Here is a 25376-nt window from a genome sequence, read left to right as displayed (position 1 = left end):
GCGTTAAACGTGACAACATTATGCTAAGTGAAATAAGCCAGACACCGAAGGACAAATATTTAATGATTCTGCTTGTATGAGGTTTGTAGAACAGTCAAATTCATGGAGAGAAAATGTAGTTCTATCTCCTGATCAGAACAGTGTTGCCCCTTCCGCCGTGGCAGCCATTGAGGAGCGGCAGCCATGGCTCTGCGCTACCCCATGGCCGTGGTGGGCCTCAGCACGGGCCACAAGGTGACCAAGAACGTGAGCAAGCCGAGGCACAGCCGCCGCCGCAGACGCCTCACCAAGCACACCAAGTTTGTGCGGGACATGATCCGGGAGGTGTGCGGCTTTGCCCTTTATGAGTGGCGGGCCATGGAGCTGCTCAAGGTCTCCAAGGACAAGTGGGCCCTCAAGTTCATCAAGAAAAGGGTGGGGACACACATCCGTGCCAACAGGAAGAGAGAGGAGCTGAGCAATGTCCTGGCCGCCATGAGGAAGACGGCAGCCAAGAAGGACTGAGCCCTTCCCCTCTGTGCACAATAAAACTTTTCCAGGAAAAAAAAAAAAAAAGAACAGTGTTGCCGGCGGCTGGGGGGAAGGGGGAATGGGGACTTGTTGCTTAATGAATACAGAGTTTCAGTATGGGATGATTTAAAAGTTCTAGAGACTACTAGTGGTGATAGTTACATAATGTGAGTTTACTTAATGCCACTGAACTGTACACTTAAAAATGGTTAAAGTTGGGGCTTCCCTGGTGGTGCAGAGGTTGAGAGTCCGCTTGCCAATGTAGAGCACACGGGTTCGTGTCCCGGACCGGCAAGATCCCACATGCCGCGGAGCGGCTGGACCCGTGAGCCATGGCTACTGAGTCTGCGTGTCCAGAGCCTGTGCTCCGCAACGACAGAGGCCACAACACTGTGAGGACCGTGTATCGCAAAAAAACCCAACAAAAGTTTCCCTACTTTTCTTTTGTTTTTCATGGCTTTCCAGAGAGTTTACATCTCTTGTTGAATTCTCAACAAGAGGCACAGCCCTCTGTCCTTTAAGCCCTAATGTGTTCCAGTGATTCACAATAAATGGGCACCAGAATGTTCAGCCTTGAGCTTTGATGAAATAAAGCTCCTATTTTAAGGCAAACAAGAAAAATGTAAACGTGAAAATGTTCTCTGCTTGGGAATTCCCTGCTGGTCTAGTAAAAAAAAAAAAAAAAGTTCTCCCTGTTTGGGCCTCTTGTCTTCCCTCTAGTGTGCAGTGTGCGTCTGCATTATGCATTAACCAGATCTCTCCAATGTCAGAAATACCAGCTCAACCATAAATAAATTTTTCTTCTTCTGACGCCAACCATGTAACTCCTTAGAAGATAACATTCCTTTCTCAATCCTGTAAGGCATCAGGATGACCCACCACTCACCTTGTACGTGCAGATATCTTTGGTAAACTTTATGTACAATACCAATATATCATTTCCCTTAATGACAGAGATTGCTTGCAGGACAGACTAGGTCAAATGACCTGGGGAAGATACCTAATGGAATTTCTTAGCTTAAATGTTTACTTATTACCTCATTAATGTTACTAACTATGTTACTTGTATTCTGCCTATTTTACAAGATTATTGTTTCTTGCATTACCAAATGTGTGACTGAGCCTCCAATAAAAATAATGATGACTAGGCAACTTGAAACAATTGACCAAATGTATAGTTCTATAAGATCAATGATTGTAATAGCGTAACTGTAGATACAGGAAGAAACAACAAGAGCGAATCATTATCCAGACCGTAACAAACAAGTAAGACAGACAGTCCAGAGGCTTTTGGTTACTGTTGACAGGGCCTAGTCCGGTAATAGCACATTGGCCTATCAATGAAATCCTTTCCTGACATGGGAATGAGCATTCCTAGCACCATGAAACAAGCTGGCCATGAAATGCCTCCCAAACCCTGGTTGAAATAAAGACTGAAAGGTAGAGGATTGTAAAATAAAGAATATTGCCCACTAGCCAGTTCTATAAGAATCAAGTCATTAGCCACTGTGGTCAATGACCTGCAGTACACCCTGAAGGGAATTTAGAATCAGGATGAGGCACTTCGTGCTCTGGGAAAACTGGCAGAACTGGCCCTCAGTTATGTGTTTTCAGGAGAAAGTGTTATGATCTCAGTTTCTTGCATCTTCCCATTCTTAGAAAAGCACTAAACCATGAACTAAGATCTCTATTTCTGGAGAATAGCAGTCACCGTCTACTAAGACGTGAGCTTGATTGCACAAAGTCCTAGCCGCCCACCTTATCTCTTTGGAACAGTCCTCAGAGTTTCTGAAAGACTGTAAATGCTTAGGTTGGAGACTTCCCTGGTGGTCCAGTGGTTAAGACTCCACGGTCCCAACGCAGGGGACCTAGGTTCAATCCCTGGTCAGGGAAACAGATCCCACATACCGCAACTAAGAGCCTGTGTGCTGCAGCGAAGACCCGGTGCAGCCAAATAAATAAATAAATGTTAAAAAAATATATATATATATCTCCTCAGGTTGGTTTGAATAAAATTTTCCATTTTATTTCTTTTTCCATTTCCATTTCTTAGATTGACTACTGATTAATTTTTTCATTGACAGTTTCGTCCTCAGGAATAAAGGTGTTTAAATCACTGTGGGAGAGTGGTGGTCAGCAGCTGCAAACCTGAGACCCCAACTGTGGCAACTTTTAAAGCCTTGTACAGTTTTTGTTGTTTACTGTGTTTGTTTCCCTCTATCTTTCCCTCTAGTGATTAGAGGTAAAACTCTCAGGAGAGGCTGGGGGCTTATTTGGGGAGTAAGTGGCAAGGAAGGGGGGTAGCTAGGGCAACGGCAGCCTGCTTCATAATCAGGCTTTCAGAAGAGGAAGCCCGGGGCAAAGCGGTGTGAATGTTGAAGAGGAAAGGAAAAAGGGCCAAGTCCTTGAGGCCTGTGCCAGGGACAGAGAACAGGGGCTGGCCTTGGCTGGAAAAGAGGTTTATGATCTGTGTCTAGACAGGAAGCCCCCAAGTTAGGCCACAGCCCTTTCAGGTAACTGTTTGAAGTAGGGTTGCCAAATTTAGAAAACAGAGCAAACAAAAAACTCTGGGACACTAGGTAAATTTGAATTTCAGATAAACAACAAATAATTTTTTAGTATATTATCTAGTAATCCTACTTCAAAGGCTGATTCGCTGAAGAAAATCACTCTGTGTTTTGTTTTTATGCTTTCCTTTTCACTCCTTATCACATTGACTTAGCTTTTTTTTTGAGTTAGCTCTTATATCTCAAGAGGGCATTGTACCAGCCTCCTGACTGATCTTCTTGCCTCTAGTCTCTGTACCCTCCAGGTCAGCCTGCACACTAACGTATCAGCCAGATTACATAATAACCCTGCTCAGAGAAAATTAGTGCTGAAAGGGACTCTAGAATGCATCTTTTCTTGATTCCTTGGACACCTCGGTGAGGGAGACTGGGCAAGGCTCTTCCAGAAACCCTGAAGTTGGATAACAGGTTGAAGGCCAGTGCTGGTTCAATTATTCATTCTCTAAACACTTATCAAATTCCAGGCATCATGGCACAAGGTACTCAGTGCAAACCGCCCCCCCCTGCTTGTGCCAGTATCACATAGCAGTAGTCCTCTGGTCCTTAGCTTTTCCGCAGAGGCTGAAGGAGATGTAAGTCATAAAAACTTCCCCTCTCTTCTGTCTCTGAGCTCCCCAACCCCTGTTTTTTTTTGGCTGCCCTGGGTCTTCATTGCGACGCGCGGGCTTCTCTCTAGTTTCAGCGCAAGGGTTTCTCTAGTTGTGGCACACGGGCTCAGTAGTTGTGGCATGCAGGCTGCTCTCTAGTTGCAGTGCGCGGCCTTAGTTGCCCTGCTGCATATGGGATCTTAGTTCCCTGACCAGGAATCGAACCCGTGTTCCCTGCATCGGAAGGCGGATTCTTAACCACTGGACCACCAGGGAAGTTTGGTCCCCCCCCCTTTTTTTTTTTTGACTGGCAGATATTTTATTCCAGTAGTTTGAATACAGACTGTAGCTACAGAGATATATTCACATACTTGCAATGAAAAGAAACCTTGACTCTGAGAGTCTTAAAAACTTTGAACCATCTGTGTAACACTGGCAAAAGTGCCTCCAAATCTGCGCAGGTTTTTATCTTGGGAGAAAAACCAAACAAGAAGATTTTCTTGCTCCACTGCAATTACTGTCCAAACTATTAAGGAGTCGTTTTTACAGTAGGCCCTCCGTATCCACGTGTTCCGCATCTGCCAATTCAACCGACTCTAAGTGCTTAGGTTGACTTGCCCCCGCCTTGCTGGCTACCTGAAGGCGGGTCTGGGAGTATGTCCACGGGAAACCTCTGCATTGTGCTGTGCTGAGCGCTGCACTGGCTCAGGCAGTACCGCTGTTGTCAAACCCAAGTTTGTGTGCCTGATGCACAGTGAGGCCAAACAAACTGAAACATCATTGTTTGGAGCGGCGAGAGGTTTATTGCAAGGGCCATGCAAGGAGAACAGGGTGGCTCATGCTCAAAAGACCCTAACTCCCCGAAGGGTCTCAGGGAAGAGTTTTTAAGGGAAAGGTGAGGGAGGGGAGTCACAGGGTATGTGATCAGAATGCGCATAACTCTCTGATTGGTTGATGGTGAGGTAATAGGGTGGTGTCACAGGGGTTAACATTCTCAATCCTCGTGCGCCAGCTGGTCTGGGGACTGCAAGCTCATGGTCAGCAAGTAGTTAACTTCTTCTATTTGGTGGGGGTTTTAGCATCTGTAAAACAGCTCAGGAAATGTGCATCAGATACTTTTATCTAGGTACTTCAGGGAGGAACTAAAGATTCTGTGACCAGCATATGGCTGATGTACTGTATAAATTCTTACCAGTTCTCCTGGACCAACTGTTATTTTTGTCCCTACATGTTCACATCCTTTCACTGATTAATTCTTCTTCTTTTTTTTTAATGTTTAAAGTTGTACTGTTTATTTATTTATTTATCTTGGCCTTGCCACGCGGCTTGTGGGATCTTAGTTCCCCCAACAGGGACTGAACCCATGTCTTCGGCAGTGAAAGCAGAGTTCTAACCACCGGACCGCCAGGGAATTCCCTCACTCATTAATTCTTGAGCTAGGATTTTGTGACCCAGGGGAGGCCTGGGAGACTACAACTTTCATAAAGAAGAGGCAGGGTCTTCCCTGGTGGTGCAGTGGTTAAGAATCTGCCTGTGAAGGCAAGGGACACGGGTTCAAGCCCTGGTCCGGGAAGATCCCACATGAGCCCGTGCACCACGACTACTGAGCCTGTGCTCTAGAGCTCGCAAGCCACAACTACTGAGCCTGCGTGCCACAACCACTGAAGTCCACGTGGCTAGTGCCCATGTTCCGCAACAAGAGAAACCACCGCAATGAGAAGCCCGCGCGCCGCAACGAAGAGTAGCCCCCGCTCGCCGCAACTAGAGGAAGCCGGCATGCAGCATGAAGACCCAACCCAGCCAAAAATAAAATAAATTAAAAAAAAAAAAACTTAAAAAAAAAAAGAGGAGGCAGGCAGAGGAGGTGGGGGAGGGGTCTGTTGCAGGAAGGCACACAGCCACACTGTGCCCTCTGCCTGGCAGGCTAGCAGCACCCCGACATCCCACGTGGAGCCCGAGCGTGGCAGGAGGGTGCTCAGGGTTGTCAGAAGGTCCTTCCTGTTTGGAGTGGGGCACAGAATGGTGTCTGGTGACAGCTTTAACTATGGAGGGGGACCTGAGAGTCAGATTTCTTCGGACCTGTCAGGTCCAGGTTAAGGGATGGGTATTGCCTGGTCTACCCTGATTTCTGGGAGGTGAGAACTTTGTCTGGGGAGCCCTACAATGCTTCAATGGCAGAGCTGAAAGGGCAGCAGTAGGGGTGGGAGTGGGGAAGGGGCAGGCAGCCAGGAGGCCTGAGATTCCCGCTGTATTTTTTGGTTAATATTTAATTAATTAATTAATTAAATTTATTTGGTTGCACTGGGTCTTAGTTTCGGCAGGTGTGCTCCTTCGTTGTGGCTCGCGGGCTCCTTAGTTGTGGCATGCAAACTTTTAGTTGCGGCATGCATGTGGGATCTAGTTCCCTAACCAGGGATTGTACCCGTGTCCCCTGCATTGGGAGCGCGGAGTCTTAACCACTGCGCCACCAGGGAAGCCCCCTGCTGTTTTATTAACTGGTGCTTGGGATCCACCGCCTCCACATCCTTCATTCTCAGACCAGGATCAGGTCAGACCCCAGGACTCCTGCTTATCCCAAAGGGGTCAGAAGGTGGAGGCTGAGGAGGACTGTCCCCCTCTTGAATCTTTCTGGTCTAGCTTTCTGTCATCTCCTCTCTCTTCTCCATTTGCTGACCTGGTGTCCCCCCTGAAATTAAGTTCCCTTAGAGGATGTGCTTTCACACACAAAATCCAAAGGGTAAGTCTTCAGAACATTTTGGGGGAACTCATTTCACCCAAGACTTCCAGATAAGTTTTTTCACTGTGTGTGTTTCTTATCCCCATGTCTTTTGGTCTCTTTGACCCAATGCCAATGTCTGTGTGGGTTTCCCCACACTTTCAACAGGCGATTCTGACACCAGCAGGGTGTCCGAGAATTTAACTCAATTCTGACACTACTGGAGATTGCGTCAGATTCCAGTGTTGACTGAGAAACAAAAAGCACAACCTAGGGCTTCCCTGGTGGCGCAGTGGTTGAGAGTCCGCCTGCCGATGCAGGGGACACGGGTTCGTGCCCCGGTCCGGGAAGATCCCACATGCCGCGGAGCCTGCGCGTCCGGAGCCTGTGCTCCGTAACGGGAGAGGCCACAACGGTGAGAGACCCGCGTACCGCAAAAAAAAAAAAAGAAAAAAAAAGCACAACCTAAAAGTTGAGAATTATGTTTTATCTGGGGCATTACTGAGGACTTAAGCCCGAGGTACAGCTTCCTCAGATAACTCTGAGGGACTGTTCTGAAGAGGTAAGGGAGGAACCAGGCTATATAGGAGTTTCTGCAAAAAAACCCCAAAAAACCCCTACTTAGTGGAACATCAAAAGATTATGGCTAATTAAAGAAACAGACATCTCAGGTTAATGAATTTAGAGCTCTTCTATGTATGGGAAGATGAAAGAGTCTGGGCTTATTGAAATTATTCCTTTGATATACCCCTGAACTATCAAAGGATAGGGCCAGTATCCTGTTTTCCTCCATCCAGAATCCCCTCAGGGTGCACCCTCGCACAGCTGCAGTGGCTAAGGGCTTGATGGCCTCAACATCCTTTGTTTACTGAAAAGGCAGGACATTCTTTGTCCACAGCAGGTTAAAGATCGTCCTATGACTGCCACCAGTGCCCCTCCATCGCCCCACTCTTTTCACTTCAGACACCAGTCTCTATCACTAGCCCAGGTTGTTACCTGTACTTTTGACAGACTGGATATAAGTCAGAGGTTCCCACGACACCCTCCTAGCGTTACTGAACGCAGGTTCGGCTGCTCGCCACTCCAAAGCCAACACTGGAGAGACAAGTGCTGGTAGGAATGGAAAGCTTGCTTTATTCAGGAGGCCGGCAACCTCGGGAAATGGTGGACTCACGTCCAAAGATTAACTCCGAGGATTCTGCTTTGACCATGAAGTTTTTAAAGGGAGAATCATCTGGGGAGGGGTCCAGAGTCTTTGTTATCTTCTGCTGTGTGCAGACTCTCTTCTGATTGGTTGGTGGTGAGGTGATAGGGTGGTGCTCCAGGAGTCTTGTGTTCAGCCTGAAGTCATCATCCTCCACCTGGGTGGGGGCCTTGTTCCAGCAGAAGAACTCAAAGGTATTTTGTTATGTATATCCCTTGAGGAGGAACCAGAATCCTGCCCTATAGCTGCACTATTGTTTTTTGACTGCTTCTTCTTCATTTCTGCATTCCCTCCCTTCCTTGATAAGCAACTGTTTGAATCTACACTTTGGAACTCAGGGAAGGTCAAGGAGGCTCTGTAAGCTCTCAGTCCTTTTGTTAGGGGAATGACTGACTGAAACCGCCTGCCCTGGCCAGGCACTGTAGTAATCACTTGCATAAATTATCTTAAACAGGAGGTCCTGGTAAGGAATGCGGAACTAACAAGCTACCCACCAACGGGAAGAATTCAGGAAAGGTCAAAAGGAGAGAGGAGACTCCAGTTCATATGTCCTACCAACCTCTCAAAATCCTTCTCGCTGGAATCTATCTTGGCTGAGAGATACGCGCCTCACCAGGAAGGACCCTGAGTCGGAATGATTGGCCGGAGACAACCCAGAAACTAACCGCATCACCATAAAACCTGAGACTGCGAGCCACGTGGCAGAGCAGTTCTCCTGGGTTCCCTTACCCTGCTGCTCTCTGCCCGGGCACCCTTTCCCTATAAAGTCTCTTGCTTTGTCAGCACCCGTGTCTCCTTGGACAATTCATTTCTCAGTGTAAGACAAGAGCCCACTCTTGTCTTGCCCTGAAAGGGGTCCCCCTTCCTGCAACACTTTTGGGTTTTTGTGAGGTCTTCATTACATAGGCATGAATCATTGGCCATCGATTGAACTCAACCTCCAGCCCCTCTCCCCTCCATGGAGATTGGGGGTGGGATTGAAAATTCCATCCGTCTAATCACAAGGTTGGCTCTCCTGGCAGCTCCCATCCTTTGGTGAGGTCCAAACCACCGTATTAACATAACTCTATCTCCAGCCCCTCTGCCCACCCCAGAGGTTTGTGGGTGGGACTGGAATTCCAACCCTCTAACCACTTGATCCATTCCCCTGGCAACTACCCCCCCTCCCCCCTTAGGTTACCTGGAGCTTTCCAAAAGTCACCTTATTAACATAACAAAAGACACCTTTATTGCTCTTATCACAGGAAATTCTAAGGGTTTTAGGAGTTCTGTGCCAGGAACTGGGGCTGACGACCAAATATATATTTCCTTTTTTTTTAAAATTTTTATTTATTTATTTTTGGCTGTGTTGGGTCTTTGTTGCCGCGCGTGGGCTTTCTCTAGTTGCAGCGAGCAGGGGCTACTCTTTGTTGTGGTGTGCGGGTGGTGGCTTCTCTTGTTGCGGAGCACGGGCTCTAGGCACGTGGGCTTCAGTAGTTGTGGCTCGTGGGCTCAGTAGTTGTGGCGCACAGGCTTAGTTGCTCCGCGGCATGTGGGGTCTTCCCGGACCAGGGATCCAACCTGTGTCCCCTGCAATGGCAGGCAGATTCTTATCCACTGCGCCACCAGGGAAGCCCCTAATATATATTTCTTATACCTCATAATATCACACCAAAGATGTGTTTAAATCTTAAATTGATAATCACCTTACACAAAAGGGTAAAGAAATTAAATGAATCAAGCCTAAATGGAGAATTAAGAGAATCCTTTAAAGAGGGCTCATGGAGCCATTGCTGCCCCAGGTCTACTGGGCTGCCTGCCCTACACAGTAAGAGGCCCTTGTCTGGGGATTAGTGGTGGTAGACTGCTGCCACCATCACAGGTTCCAGAGCCATCCTGGGCCTCAGTCTCCACCCTCGCCGTCATCCTGCCTGGCCAAGTCACTAGAATGGGTGTGGTAAGGTCAGAGAGACCACCCAGGCAGGAGAATAGGGCAGCCAGAGGTCACCTGCAACACCTCTCCCACTGGCACTACTGAAACAGATAGGTGGTGTTTCAGGGGGCTCTGAAGAGGTCCGGTCCTTTATGTCTCAATGCAGAAAGAATTCAGTGAGAGGCAAAGTGATAAGAAGTGATTTATTAGAATAGGATGCTTGTGAGGCTAACAAGCAGGCAGGCGAGCGTTGTGCTGCCCCAAGTACTTAGTGGGTTACATTTTTCTAATCAAAGGAAGAGAGGGGAGGGGGAGAAGACCTGCTTTGTCTTTCTTGAGTAGGTGTCACGCTTCCATCATCAGCTCCTCCTCCAGTTTGGGCAGGGGAGTTTTGTCCCTGCATGGTCAGGCCAGGACTGCCATGGCACTTTGGAAAAATTATTTCAGGTCTCAGTACAATGAGGGTCTTTCCCTTTCCATTATGATTGTTTTTTTGTGTGCAAAGAGCATGTCCTAGGGGCCAAGAGCATGTCTTGTGGGTCATTAACTTACTGAGCTCACTGGGAAGGATGTGGGTCTCAAGTCACCATTGTTTAATTGTTTTGAGGCATGTCTCATTCTCCTGTTGTATGCTTTTGTTGCTAATCAAGTTAGCTTGGTTTTGTTAAGCGAGCCAATCTGGCTTTGATGCTAAATGATTTGCTCTGGTTTATGAGTCAAGTAAGCCCACATTGTTGCAGGATTTTCCCATTCATTTCTTGAGTGATCATTAATCTTACTGTGGTCTGCCAAAGCCCCCCGAAGTTTTCTCTCTATCTACAATCCCCTAATGGGGTTTCTGAGCTAACTGTTTGATTATCCTACTCTAACCCTAACACTACCAGCTAAAACTTGGAGACAGAACATAAGGAGTCTGGAGATGTGATTTCCTGATAAGAGGCTGGAGGTGGTGCCTGGGGAAGGTTCAGGGTCAAAAACGAGATGATATGCCTATGGACTTAAAAAATTATTCACAACCTAAAAGTTGAGAGTTATGTTTTATTCAGTGGGAATTTTTAGGACTTCAAGCCTGGGAGGCAGCATCTCAAGTAACCCTGAGAGAACTGCTCAGCGGAGGCGAAGGGGGGAGCCAGGTTATAAAGATATTTTGCAACAAAGGGCAGGTAGCTGGGAACATCAAAAGATTATGGTTAAAGAAAACCAGATAACCCAAGTTAAGGAGTTTAGTGCTTTTCTATGTATGGGAAGATGCAGGAGTTCTGGGCTCATTGAAATCATTCCTTCGATATGCACCTCAGCTATCTGGGGCCAGTATCCTGTATTTTCACATCCTGAGTTTCCTCCGTGCTCACCATAGGGAGTGGCTGCAGTCTGATGGCTGCTAGATGGCAGGTATTCTTTTCAGCCCTGAGTTTCCTCAGGGCTCACCAGCTCACGTTGGAGGGCTGCAAGCTGACGACTGTGACATCATTTGTTTACTGATATGGCAGGAAATATTCCATTTCTCATGCCTCCACTGTGACAACTGTGTCTATATGTGTATTTGTGGGGAGGGAGAGAGCTGGAGGTGAGTCCTTAAAGGTGCCCGGAACCCAGGGAACTGGAGGCTTGGGCACCCTTGCCCTTCTCACATTGAAACCGAGTGGGGCCCTGTGGGGGCTCCCAGCCACGGAGGCCCTTTCGTCCCCCATTTCTTGTAGGCAAGACTTCACCCTCGGGCTTCCCTGGTGGCGCAGTGGTTGAGAGTCCGCCTGCCGATGCAGGGGACACGGGTTCGTGCCCCGGTCCGGGAAGATCCCACATGCCGCGGAGCGGCTGGGCCCGTGAGCCATGGCCGCTGAGCCTGCGCGTCCGGAGCCTGTGCTCCGCAACCGGAGAGGCTACAACAGTGAGAGGCCCGCGTACCGCAAAAAAAAAAAAAAAAAAAAAAAAAAAAGACTTCGGCCTCCATGACCTTCCCTGAGTTCCAGATTTGAACAGTTGCTAATCAAGGGGTGGGGGGGAGCTGCCAAGAAACCACCTGAGGCAAGATTAAAGGGACCAGAGAAGCTCATCAAGATTAGGAGACCGACCACCTGAGAGGAGATTAAGGGAGTGCCAGTCCTGCTCACACCCTAATATTGGCAGAGACCCCCCCCCCACCTCTGAACCATATAAGACACTAATAAAATCCTCCCGGGTTGGGACACATAGTTTTTTGAGGCAGAAGTCCAGTGTGTCCCCTTTGCCTGGCAAAGTAGTAAAGCTGTCTTTTTTATTTCACCCAAAACTCTGTCTCCGAGATTGAATTTGGCACCGGTGTACAGAGAGGCCGAGCTTTCGTTAACAACATTGCCTGCAGAATCAGCGCGAGAGGTAGTGGGAGGGCTGGGGTTGCAGTGGGATGGACAGGACAGCCCACGGGAAGAGGAGAGGGGACACAGAGGCCAGGCCAGGTCTCCTCCCAGGTCCCAGCCTCTCTGGGCCCTTTGCCTCCCTTCTAGGAGCCAACCCTTAGGCCTGCCCCATTTACAGTGCTGGTCTGGGTGCTGTTCACTGCTGGTGGGTGGGTATTAGCTGAAACTACCTGACAAGGCCGCAGGGGGCCTGGAGGAGGGGAGGAAAGTGCTGCCATTTGGACTTATGGGGGCTGAAGGCCTGTCCTCTGCCAGCCCCTTGTCTGGAAGCTTAGCTCTTTCCAGGGTATGAGGTCATAGGGAGTGGGTAGCTGTGGTGGAGGCTGGGTTGGGTGGCAGATCAGGCATCATGGGGCCACCACACGGGGACACTAGGGAGACAAACAAGAGCAGGCCAGGGAGAGGCATATGCCATGTGCTTTCTCCACTGCTCAGGCCACCCCTGACTCCTGTCTCTTGTGCTGACAGGCATCCCAGACTTCAGATAGCTAGGAAACTGCTGAGGGTGTGGCCTGCCCAGGTTCAGGCCAACTCTGTTTTGTTTTAGACTAACCTAATAGTTTCCCAGTCTCCATGGTCCTCCCTCTAGCCCGTTTTCACTTCCTACCACCCTTCTGAATAATCATCCCATGGCACTCTCCTACTTAAAGTCCTCAATCACTCCCCACTACCCAGAGCATAAAGCCCAAGGTCTTTAGCAGACAGTTAGGCTCCAGGCTACCCAATCTGGTCAGTTGTGTCTCCCACCCTACTTTGAAGGACCACTGAACACACTTTCCCTGCACCTTTTTATTCGTTCCCTCTCCTTCGAATATTCTGCCCCCCTTCTCTGTTAAACTTTCCCTTGACTTTCATATTCTAGCTCATCAATCTCTTCTCTGTACTCCCAATGCCTAACAATGCCTTGTTCGCGTCTGTATGGCAAGCCCTTGGCATACGGTCGCTGAATGAGTGAAAGGCTGACCCGGGAGCCAGGCTGACTCTTTGTCCCATTCTGCTCTACCCGGGACACTCACGAAGGATCGAGGATGGCAGAAGTGGGCACAGGCCTCAAGGAGACTCTGGGAACTGCAATGAGCAGTGAGTGGAGCTGGAGGGTCCATGGCTGGTAGGGAAGTTCCTTTGCCCACTGTTGGGGAGGAATTCTTCAACTGGTTGGAGGGATATAGAAGAGGCAGAAAAGGAAGGGGCCTTAAGCTCCAGTGGTTGCCTCACTGCCCATCTTCACTGGGACCCACAAAGTAACGCGCCCCCCCCACCCCCCGCCCCAGGATGCTTCAGGGTTCCCTGACCACTAGATCTGCTTGACATTTTTGTAGGTAGTAAAGATCACACAGGTGCTACAAACAGCAGCCCCAACCTGGTCTTAGTTCACTACCCTGCAAGTTGGGCCAGTGCAAGAGATGGGCGTAGAGGACACGGGGCAGGTCCTTTTGGACAGACACCTGTGGGCACTAGGAGTACTGAGTCAGCAGGACGAGGTGGGACTGGAAGCACCCTGGGCAGGGCAATCCTGAGCTGGAAGAGGTTGACCTAGGAGAGTGAACAGCTAAGGCACAGCTGGCGCCTCGGCAAGTTCCCCTTTGTTGAAGAACCCAGTATCCTGGCCCCAGCTTCTCTTCCTTAGTCTAGGGGCTGAGGCATCCAGGAGCTCTGTTCTGAAATGGACCTCTCCCTCACAAGGGAATTACGTCAGCAGATGGACTGGCGGTGGTGGGAGGCCTCAGACACTTGCTGCCACCCAGTACACCCCTCACCTCTCATTTCCTGACTCCAACACTTTGCTTTTAGCCTGGAACCTTGCCAAAAGTATACGGGGTGATCTCCTGTGTGGGCTCCATGGAACTGGAATTGGGCACTGTGAGACCCAGACTCATACTGCTGGCCCCTCCCCATCTCTACCTCAGCTAGTTACCCCACCCCTTGCATAGGCTTCAAAAGTGGTGCCTCTTTTCACTCCTTATTCTTACACAGAGGATCTCAGTGGATTATGGAGAGTGGTACCAAAAGCCACCAGATTAAAAATATCCTGAGGGCACATACCTGTTAGCTACCTTGAAGGAGGGTCAAAGTATTTGGGAAGGACGGGGCTGGGGAAAAAATCCCAGAGACGGGTCATCCCAAGTTGTGTGGTTGGGGGATAGAAAAACTCTCACCTTGCAGCTCCCTCCTTTTCTCCCAAAGGTGTTCTGGAGGCCCTGGAAGATGACAAAAGGCTACTAGTGGATGTGAAGTTCGCAAGGGGTAGCCTGCCCACTGCCAATCAGCACCTCTCCCACAGAAGAGCCTTGGGGGCTGACTGGAGTTTGGCATCTAAGGAATTATCCTTAAAATCGGCCTTGCCCACACAAAAATACCTTTTTCACTCTTTCCGATGAAAGGTTTATAAATACTTGTCTGGGCTAAAGACCTCCAGTCTCACAGTCCACTTCTATTAAGAGTAAGTAGTTACAGTACAGACACTTCAAAACTAGGTCTGATTGGTTATGTCAGCATGGCTCTGTCCTAACACTGCATGGTCTTTTCAAGCTCTCCCTTCTACAACTAAACTTGCTTCACAATCCAGAGGTTAAGTAGCCCAGGTCATACAAATGGGATTCAAGTTCAGGTTGTCCTGGCCAAAATTTCCTTTCCAGTCTACAATAACACACAACCTCCCAACAGTTTAGGGTACCAGGTTGCTCAATGGCAACTGGTTTGATTAGAGGTGGTTAGCTTCTTCTTTTCCCTAAACAGCATAGAGGAAAAGGGAAACCAGGGCCGGGGTCCTCAACTGCCTCCTGAGACCATTATGTTTGAGCTTCCTATGGACCAAATGTGTTGGTACATTACTTTGTGTGGTTAATCTTACCTCAGGGATTATTCACAAGAGGGCAAATTGTTCACTTTCTGCCCCAAAGTCACATCCCCCTCCCACCCCAAATTTTAATACAACTATGAAGGACTCTCAACTCTACAAGGGGTATATCAAAATATTGTTATAGTGGCCATAATATTTCAAAGAGCCCAACAAATAAAGAGAAAGTCCTGACTAGATTTCAGAGAACAATTTGTTATAATGAACCAGAAACAAAAGATTCTACTGAAACTGGAACAGTTGACAGAAAATGGTTGAACTTAATTAAACCTTCAAGGGGAATAAGGGTCAAAGTCAATGAATGAAGCCCAAGATCGGCCTGGTATAAACATAACAGCATTTCAGCATGGATATCTTCTGACCCCTCCCACCAGATATCTGCCATCAATTTCCAGCCCTTTCCCTTCTGAAGCATCTGCCAAACCAAATGGCTTTCCCCACTCTTTTGCAGGTGTAAGCCAATCCAAAAATACCCTCTTTGGGCACGATGCAAAGCCAAGAGGAAAAGTTTATAAATCTCATTCCAGGGTAGAAAGTGCACATACCTGACCCAGTACACTGGTTATGTGGTGTAAATGTACATGGTAATAACTTTAATCAAATCAGAGCTGCTACCGTGTGTAACTTGTTAGGTGGCCCTGTAGCTATGTCAAAGTTCCTAATTTACTTTACTAAAACATCAGCGTGGCAGAATGCATTTTTGAGCTCCACATTTTCTAAACACTTTTAAGAGGCTCTTTAAAGATGATGCAGAACAGAACTGTATCTCAGAAACCTAGATATTAAGGAGGGACATTGATGGGCTCTTTCTGGGACTTTTTCACGGGAGATGAACAGAGGAAATGTCAGAATGCCAAAGCATATGACAAGTGAGGGAAGGCAGAGCGGGGAAGAGGGTGTACTAGCCACAAGGCCAACACATTCATGTTCAAAGAGAAGTCTGGGCGAAGGAAAAAAAACCCCAAACGACAACAAAACAAAACCCAAGTCAGAGGAAAAAAGGGTTTCATACAACACAGTATCAAAAAGTAAAAGGAACACACTAAATGCACAAACTGGTGGCGAGTCAGTCCATAGCCTATTATGGTAGGTCCTTCCAGCATCAATCAAGTTTCTTCTCATCTGTTATCTCAAGGTTATTTACAGATGTGTGACTTTAACAAGAGTCTCACAGGAGGGTGGGCAGGCTTCAATCATTGGTTTCGGGATCTGTCTGAGCCATGTAGGCATCCAACTCAGCATCCAGGTGTCCTTTCGTTTTTGACATGTATGCATCCAGTTGGTTGTCCAGCTGCTCCTTGGTCAGTACAGGGCGAGCAAGGGCACCTCTCCCTCGTCCACGGCCTCGTCCTCTGCCTCCAAAGCCCCCTCTTCCCCGACCTATCATACCCCGACCTGGCCCAAGGGAAAAACAAGAAAAACAGTTACAAGTAAGTTTAATTGGTGCTATGGTAAATGCCCCTTAGAGCAGTGGGGCCTAGCTGAGAAAGGCTGAAGGGCAGGGCAAGAGGAGAAATCTGGAAAAACAGGAAACACACTGGGTAGAAAGCAACACATGGAAAGCACACATAATGAATCCCTTATTACATGCTCATCTCTAAATGCTATTTAAATTTTTTTTATTCTACCAACAAAGTAAGGGAATATAGTTAACTGATAATTAAAAATTTCTTAATCTCTCCTAAGACAGAGAAACTAAAATTTGAGACTCGCTATAAGTTTACAATTAAAATACAAGTACATTAAAGATAACCCCATTTAGCAAGATAGGGAGGAAGTAACAAGGGCACAGAGAAACAGGGGTGTGAAGCTAGACAGTTTTCAAATTAAACTTTACTGGAGATCCTTCTGAAAAATTAGCTCGTCTCCTCAAATTTATCAAACCTAATGAACTGATCCTATGTCAGGAGACTGAGGAGTTATTCTGACATAGGAACAATGAAGGGAATTGGGGAAAAACATTTTGAGTAGTCCCAGCCATTTCTATCTCCCGATTCTATTCACATTTTAACAATTATGGTTATCTGAGAGGTGGTTTCAATTCACTTAACAGAACATACCCAGCTTTCTGAAAAGCTACTTCAGACTCCTCCCCGCCCAATCCCTGTGATGTCTCTCTCAGAAACCAAGTCAAGATAATTTGGAAACATGCTATTTCATCCTGAAACCCAAACTAGCTTGTACTTCACTCAATAAGCCAAGCAACATATAATGCGAGAGAAGAAAACAAGCCCTCTGTTATCAAATTTCTTTTCCCAATAGTTATTATCCCCTGGCAACTTCAAGGTCATAAATTATGGAAGACCCACCACACACTTTAAAAAGACCAAAGCAAATATACCCAGGGGCTAAAAGAATATATATTATTTTTCCTGGACAGGTGTTGCTGGGAGTTTTCCACTAAACTCTAAGCCAGAAAACTCCCATGAGATTTGGCATTAACAGCAACACCATTAAAAACTCTCTTCCAGTCTGGGCCATGAGGTCACAGGACAAATATCACTAAGTCTCAAGGTAAGATTATCAACAAGAGTCAGTTAGTTAACTGACACAATACCATCTTGCTTTTTCTACTTTGATCAAAAAGAGTCATCTCTGGTTTCGCATAGACACAAACTTTATCTTGAATTTACTTGGTTTCAGAGTCAATACCTAGCTCCAAGTCTCACCATCCTCTTTAACTCTGCTTCATTTTTGTACATCTCCCTCTTCTCTCTTCTTAGACTCAAAGTGGGTTTTGAGCTATGGGGTGGGGTGTGTGGTGGTGGGTCAGGGACAGAAAAAGATAAAACGCCAAACTGACCATTCTGTCATTTTTAACAATACAATTTAAATTTGCAAGAGCCTGAAAGAAGTCTGAATATAATCTGGCTCTGTAACACATACCTGACTGTTCTTGGAAAACCCATGACAGACCTCCACATTACCAGCATGTGAATTTAGAAAATAAGCCAGTTTCATAAAACAAACAAGACAAACAAATAAGCCTGCCTGTGACTTGAAGCTGTGCAGAAAGGTGGCTCTGAGTTTTGAAGGGAGAGAAATAAGGGGAAGCTAGTCTCTGAAGTTGGTAGCTGACTAACCTCTACCACCGATTCCGCCACGACCCATAGCTCCACGCCCTAGGCCCCCTCTCCCAGGACCTCCACGACCTCGAACACCACCTCTTCTTAAGCCCATTCGGGGAGCTACGGCTCGTCCACCTCGGAGCAGGTTTTGACCTTGGAGAGGAGGCATACAATGTATATGCAGGTAAATCCAAGAGAGACAAAGTAGATTCTAACCAAAGGAAGGCCGTGAGGGTTAAATGAGAGTTAATTCAGTTAATTTTTAGGTTGGGTGGGGCAAGCTGCACACTGAGTGTGAAAAGATTAAGCTGCTCTTTATTCAATCAATTCAACAAGTCTGACCACAAATCCACTTTTGGAAGAAGCTGGGAGTTAAGTCAATTAGTTAAGTACATACATTTAATGAATATCTATTGAATAATTACAGGTAGGTGCCTAGCATTATGGCAGATTTAAAAATAAATGATATGGTTCCTGCTCTCAATACATTTTTGTAGGGGACAAGAACTATACAGAGAACAGAATAACAGTGCCTAAAATGTAACATATAGCTAAGTGCTATTGGTCAACTTGTCCTCTTTTTTCCAGATGTAATAGAGTATTTCACTAGAACCAGGAACAGAGATGATTAATTAAGATATAGGCCAACAGGCCAAGAAGTTTCTTAGATTTGACTTATTTCTAGAACTCGAATGTGTTTGATTCAAGCAGCAGCAGGGTGTTTTAAAATGGAATGGAGATGACATGAATTACCTGTTGTAACGCAGGTCCTAGCCTCTCACCATTGCACATTATCAGAAAAGGAATGGTATCGATAAAAGACATGCAGCACTATTAAAAACACGTCATTTCAAAAGTTATTAATTATATTAATACAAATTCAGGCTTAAAGATGTTAAACAAATGTGTCCATAAGCAGCCCAAGAGAAAAGGGAAGGGGGTGGGGCCCGACAATTATCAGGTACAGAGCACTGACCTCGGAGCGACATCCCGCCCCTAAGTAGGGTTCTTGTGGCACGTCCCCCACGAAGTCCTCCTCTGGACAAGCCTCTCTGGATAATGGGCAGGCCTCGTCCTCCGATTGCTCCCCTGGCCAGGGCCCCTATTGGTCGGCCTAACCGTGCCTGGATGTTACTCTTACCCAGGCGCTGCTTTAAGCTCTTCTGGAAGAAAAGGTGTTAGGGAATTGAGATCAAAAAAGCAATCCAATGGGATTTAGCAACTCAAAGTGCAGAGAAAAAGAAGCAAGTGAGATGTCTGTGTGGCGGGAGATAAACCTGCATGGGGTGTCCTAAGGATCCCAAACCAGAACCAAACCTTTGCCTCAGAACATGGTAGAAAACAAGCAGAATTCTGATCCAGAGCTTCTAAGAAGCTTGAGTATGGTCCCATGAAACTGGCATCACCACAAATTACCTCACTAGTTTGGCTACAGAAGTCATATACCACTACTTGGAACGTAAGTTTTAATAAGAACACTGTATTTCAAATCCTGGATTCTGCTGCTTTTGAACCACCAGTTGACAATGACAGGACTGGATTCATACCTGCCCAAGGACTACCACTGTCTTCAAAGGCTTACTCAAACACCATAGGAAGTTCATCACACTCTGGGCAAAGTTTAAATTACAATTTCATTTGAGTTCTTGTGACTTAAGAACAAGTTTGATTTCTCAGTCAAAGAGGTCAGTGTGTTCCATTTTTCCTCTGAGTATCTATCTCCAGACGGTCCACTTTTTACCTTAAGATGTAAATAAACACAAAAAAGTCAAATCTCCTTTCCTTACATATCTTAAATAGATGTAATTCCATGTCCACCTTTGCAAACAGATCCATTAATTCAGTATAATGACTTTAAATTCAAAATAAACACATAACTCAAACGTATCTCCACAGAAAGCTAGCCAAACCTGCATTAGAATTAAGACAGTTCAGCTATAATCATAAAACTCAGGGCCACATTTGAGAACAAGGACATACCATAGATAGAAATTTTTCAATAATCTGTCCCTCAAAGAGAAACTACAAAGACCACATCTCAGACAATTAAATTCCTTCAGAGGAAAGGGTGACTGTGTAGCCTTGAACACCACCAAAGCCCTAGCAAACCTGTTCTCCTATAATGCCGTTATGAACGAAAGTAAATTATGCGTCCTCAGGCTTCACCCACAAACGACTACAAACGACTTTCTCTGCAACCATATGCTGCGAGTTGTTATTATTAGCTTTCTAGCATGAGATCATAAACTGCTTCTAATCAGAGGGGCAGGCTCTGAACAACATGAGGTCAGGACTTCTTTCTACAAGTCTCTTGTGTTTAGTCATCCCTAGTACATTCTCCCAAGATCTGTGCTTTAAGGGGAGAATGCATAGTACTTAGAAGTTCTTCTCCCTTCCCATCCCTTACTTGCCACCGATACTAGTCTCTAATATTGAAAAGAAGCTGAAGGATGTCAACTGTATCATTCAGTTTCCACTCTAGAGCTGTGCTATATGCTAAGGTAACCACTAGCCACATGTGGCTAATTTAAATTACAAGTTAAAAAATAAATAAACAAAAATAAAAATTTAAGCTCCTCAATGGCACTAGCCACATTTTGAGCACTCAACAGTCAATGTGGCTAATGGCTACTGTGTTGGAGAGCACAGATATAGAACATTTCCAACACCGTGGAAAGTTCTATTGGACAGCAGTGCTCTAGAGGCTACTTTCTTCGGCACAGCCTCTGTCCCAAGCTTCTTGTTAAAAGGTCCTTCGGAATAATACGTCAGAGACCTGTCTTCAACAATTTTTAGTATTTCCTCTTAGAAAACAGTGGCACCTTTTACTGCTTTCCTGAGTCTAGGATGAATGCAGCCACTCCAGGGCTTAAGGTAGCTGAAGCAGAAGGCCTTGTTTATTTTTGGTCAGTGAGCCCAATGGTTCAGGGTGGGGGTGGAAGGGTGTTATATTTAACTGCTGATTTTATGCACAGCCATGCAGTGCTACCAGTTAAAGTCCTTACAGTTGCATGGCACCGCCCTCCAGACGCCCAGCCACAGCTTGGACATATCCTTCCACAGCCACTGTCCGGACTTGCATATAAAGTCTATGAATAATAAAGAGCAGGTTTTATTTCAGATCTGAATAGGATTATCTCTTACTGGAAATTTGAAAGAGAACCGCTAACTCTTAAATTACTCAGTGTTCTCGCTCTACTTCACTGACAAAACTTTAGGTGCTGTGGAGATGAGGGTCACCCCACTCTTTCTACTGTTTAGCATTGAAAACCTTTGACTAAGAGGCCTTTCAGACTCCCTGTATTAGGGAAGAAAGAATAAAATCATTTCCCTAATTTGTAAACCATTTAGTGAGAAATAAAGGATTTTTTGAAGATCATCTAAAACAGAAACCAAAATTTCTTTGTGGAAAAAGCCAGTGAATTTATTTTAAGGGCAAAGGATCAGAGAACAAAAGAGATTAATACTCATTGATAACAAAGAAACAGGCCACCTTGATGGCACACTCCCTAAAAGAGAAAGACAACAAAAAGTTACTTATTGGTACCTGCCAAAATGGGAATTCTCTGAACTTCTCTTTCCTCCAGAAAAGTTCAGCTTTTGCCCTGAGCCACCTCGTAATTATCCATGGCGTCCTGACAGCCTCAGTGGACTACCTGACAGGGATCACCAGCTGCTTCTGGCGCATTAAGACCCATTCTCTCACCTGCTTAAGTTTTAATGCTGCCTGGACAGAGGGTCTATTCTCCATCTGCTGGGCCAGTCTTCTGTTTCTGGCACTGGCTAGCTGCTGTTGTTGCTGCATCGAAGCCCGAATATTCACTGGCATCGGCTGTTTGTTCTTCAGCATATTAGTAAAGCTTCAAGGTCGAACAAAATGGATGTTTAAATAAACGCTTTATTACAAAACATTTATTGGCATTTTCATGGCTTGCTAGACCAGGAGCTCCAGATCCCACGAACTTTAAGTAAAGTGGTACACTTAGATCAAGGCTGATGTGGGTTAAAGACTCCTCTGCTTCCACAAACTTGCAAGAATCAGAAACTTAGAAATGCAGCTAAGTGTAGCACATTCAATCAAAAGTGATAACAAGGGCTCAGGTAACGGCTTTTAGAGAGGTAGAAAGTATGAAAAGCATGCAATAAGCAGATGTGATGACAAGAGACAGAAGATGTAGTTTCAAAGACAGACAAAGCAAGCCAAAACCTTCGGGGACCTGAGGGTGCATTTTAAGGGCAAATATAAGGAAGGACTAGGGCACCTTCAAAGCCCATGGAAATGATACACCCACATAAATTATAGGAGCATATCACATTCTCTCATGTATTTGTTCACGTAGTAATGTGAATATGGAGAATTAGTGTATCACTAAGGGATAAAGAGAAGTACATATGCTTCAGAAAAGGCAAACAAACATAAGTAAATTTTTTAGTGGTCTAACATTAACTTAATAAAGTCACTGGTCGAAGGCACTCAATGAACAAAGCTCTCAGAGACAGAAAGTGCCTTTAAATGCCTTAACTTTTCTTAGTGTCAAATGATTACTTTTTCTGACTCTAAGTGATTACTTCTGAAAAAGTTAAGATTAGTTTAATCATTTAAGAGCTTGTGAAGACACTCTTCTATTATTCCTGTCAAGGTAAGTTTAATGGAATGAAAGAGAAGAACATTCAATTGTAAAAGAATTGAAAACAAAAACAAACTAAAAGCAGAATGGAAAGAAAGTGAAATGGAGCAAAGCGAGTGCCTCTTACAAGGCCCAAGAATGACATTCAAGGGCCTTTGGACATATTCATAGCTTGCTACCCGCCTCTTACAGGCCAGACACAACACTGCTGGCCTTGGACTGGGCAGCAAGCCTACTGCAGCTAGGGTACCATGCTACCGAGCTGCACCACCCCTGTATCAATGTAAAAAAAAAAAAAAAAAAAAAAAGTGAAGAAAAGGGAGGGTGTGAGGAGTCTTTTTAAAATACATCCCACCAGATAAATATTTCAGACAGCATAACATAAAAATCTACTGATAAGGGGTTTTGAAACAACCCCCCAATTTGTTTTGTGTACCACATACGATGCAACTAAAAACAGAGGTCTGTAGCCTTCTGTTGGTATTTAGTTTAAAACCGGTTTTTGTGCATTGGACCCCAGGGCCAATTTAAGTAATGTTTTCTTATGAACGAGCTGAAGTTGCTGTTGGCTGCCTCACCGCTCATTTAGAGACATCTTGGTGGTGCTTTTTAGCACAACTTTCGGCGCTGACTGTGCAGCCATCTTCAAATCCCGAGAATCTACAAAGGACAATGGACAGAATGAGCAAATGAGAATGATGACCACCTCACTGCAACAAGTGCCAAAGGCCCAAACCAAAAATGAATGAAAAGGCCTGTATCAGTGACTATTGACAATCACACCAAAACTCATTTCAGGTGCTTAAACTTAAGAAGCTAGTTACCTCAAACTAATAAACTCCAAGGCCACAGGACAGAAAATATCTGCCCAAGCCTCCAAAATGGCAGACTCAGACCCAGCCAAAAAAGTGTTAAGAGTTTGGCTTTTCATCTAGAGCGATCCTTCTCAACCTTGGCTGCAAGAAGGCTTTTTTTTTTGTTAAAAAAAAAAACCAACAACAAAACACAGAAGCCTGGGCCCAAACTACTTAAAGCACAATCTCTGATGGTGAGGTCCGGGGATCAGCAATTTGAAGGGGGAAAAAAAAAAAAGTCTACCTCGAAGGGGGGGGGGGAGTCTACCTCGGTGCTTCTCTTGTGCAGCCACAACTGAGAACCACTGATCTAGAGAGATGACACAAGCATTCCAGTTTCAAAATCAAGTAGGAGACTTAGCAAGGGCCTGCGGAGCTGGGGGAGGGAGGGAGTAGGCAAGGTTTCCCTAAATGGGCATTCACCTGGGAGTTCGCTCCCGGGAGCGCTCCACCAAATTTAACCCTGAAGCCGCCATTACTTTCCAACGTTCCCTAAGGTCGTGCAGTCCTCCTTTGATTGCCCTTCCCTCTCAAAGCCCTGTCAGGACCGCCGACATTGCTCAACCCACCAAACAACATTCTTTAACTCTATCAAATCCCCAACTTTTCCATCAATCCCGCGGCGAGTTTCCAGTTCGGGGTCTCCCCCGCCTCCCTCTCAGGGGCTCCGCCCCCTCCGGGGCCTCCATCTCGGACACCCTGTCTGCCTCCACATGCCGCCAGCTCCCGTTCCGCGTCCGCCGGACCCCTCCGTTCCCCAGGACTCTTGCCCTCCTCACCACAGACACGTACCGAAGGAAACGGACGCCAGTGCTCCTCCCGGGGCTGCCACCACGGCTGCGGCAGGCGGGCCGGGGGCCGGCCGAACCTGAGTTGACGGTGGAGGGGCTCGGGTTAACTTGGTGGGCGGTTAGTTAGATGTGTTAAGCGGTAGATTGCTAGGTTAGTTCTTTGCTGTTGGCTGGCTGTCCGGTTGGCCCGTCCGCTTGCTAACCGGCCTGCCCTTTCCTGCTTTTCACCACAGCGGCTGCCGTCAACTCCCGCTCGGTGTCGAAAACAAAATGGCCGCCACACCCAGTGCGGAGAGGGACCGGCTAAAATGGCGTCGACGCAGTTACGTTAGGCGTCAGATCCGCCGCACCACTAAGGGGCGGGAAAATTTGTGCCACGCCTGCGCGGGATTAGGGCGGAGCCCTAGGGAGAAGGCGGGGCTTTAGCAAAGTCCTGGTCTGTATTAAACTCAGCCCCCCGCCTAGGAAGGGGCGTGACCAAGTGGCATAGCTCTGTTTATTTTTGGAAAATGGATTATTTTTTAAAGCTTTTAAAAAATATGTATTTATTTGGCAGCATTGGGTCTTAGGTGCAGCATGCGGGATCTTTAGTTGTGGCATGTGAACTCTTAGTTGCAGCATGTGGGATCTAGTTCCCTGACCAGGGATTGAACCTGGTCCCCTTGCATTGAGAGTGCAGAGTCTTAGCCACTGGACTGCCAGGGAAGTCCCTGCTCCCGGGTTTTAAGGGGGCTGCAGTTTAGTAATTTGGGTCGCTGGGGCTGATTCGGTCCCCCTGAAAAAGATGTTCATATTTCCTGGCACATCCCTCTGCCCCTCAAGCTAAGGCAGACGGACTACAATTCTTTATGCGGATGTTCCTCGGTCTCTCTCTCCCCTTTTGTTTTCAAAAAATTAATTAATTTTATTATTTATTTTTGGCTGCGTTGGGTCTTTGTTGCTGTGCGTGGGCTTTCTCTAGCTGTGTCGAATGGAGGCTATTCTTCCTTGCGGTGCGTGGGCTTCTCACTGCAGTGGCTTCTCATTTCAGAGCACGGGCTCTAGGCACGCGGGCTTCAGTAGTTGTGGCACGCAGGCTCAATAGTTGTGGCACACAGACTTAGTTGCTCCGCAGCATGTGGGATTCCAGGGATGGAACCCGTGTCCCCTGCATTGGCAGGTGGATTCTTAACCACTGCGCCACCAGGGAAGTCCCTCCTCAGTCTCTCTTGTGGACCACTGGGCCCAGGTAATTTGCACTGGCTCTCCCCTCATCATTTGCCTTGGCCCCGGTCAGAGAGTTGCAG

At 46.5% G+C, this 25376-nt stretch overlaps 2 protein-coding genes across 4 annotated transcripts; one reads left to right on the top strand and one right to left on the bottom strand.

Annotated features, from left to right (window-relative positions):
• Positions 1-4: 4 nt before the first annotated feature.
• Positions 5-1472, top strand: LOC307198087 (large ribosomal subunit protein eL36-like). Its single transcript, XM_079944711.1, has one exon. It carries the CDS (start codon positions 184-186, stop codon positions 502-504), a length of 321 nt encoding a protein of 106 aa, XP_079800837.1. The 5' UTR covers positions 5-183; the 3' UTR covers positions 505-1472.
• A 14169-nt stretch (positions 1473-15641) lies between these two features.
• CHTOP (chromatin target of PRMT1) lies at positions 15642-24415 on the bottom strand. 3 transcript variants are annotated; one of them, XM_079918028.1, is made up of 7 exons: positions 24092-24181; positions 23024-23105; positions 21524-21677; positions 20823-20906; positions 18794-18980; positions 17833-17970; positions 15642-16144 (listed from the first exon to the last, which is right to left on the bottom strand). In XM_079918028.1, the coding sequence occupies exons 2-7, from the start codon at positions 23086-23088 to the stop codon at positions 15939-15941; spliced, it is 834 nt and encodes a 277-aa protein (XP_079774154.1). In that variant the 5' UTR covers positions 23089-23105; positions 24092-24181; the 3' UTR covers positions 15642-15938. The 3 variants fall into 3 exon arrangements, with proteins under 3 accessions (XP_079774154.1, XP_079774153.1, XP_079774152.1); XM_079918027.1 differs by lacking the exon at positions 20823-20906 and having other exon boundaries at positions 18794-18977; positions 24092-24415; XM_079918026.1 differs by lacking the exon at positions 20823-20906 and having other exon boundaries at positions 24092-24413.
• Between the last annotated feature and the right edge of the window lie 961 nt (positions 24416-25376).

This window comes from Stenella coeruleoalba (genome assembly GCF_951394435.1).
Source record: "Stenella coeruleoalba genome assembly, chromosome: 1".
Lineage (NCBI taxonomy): Eukaryota > Metazoa > Chordata > Mammalia > Artiodactyla > Delphinidae > Stenella > Stenella coeruleoalba.
Note: the sequence above shows the minus strand (reverse complement) of the source record. Positions and strands in the feature narration are given on the sequence as shown.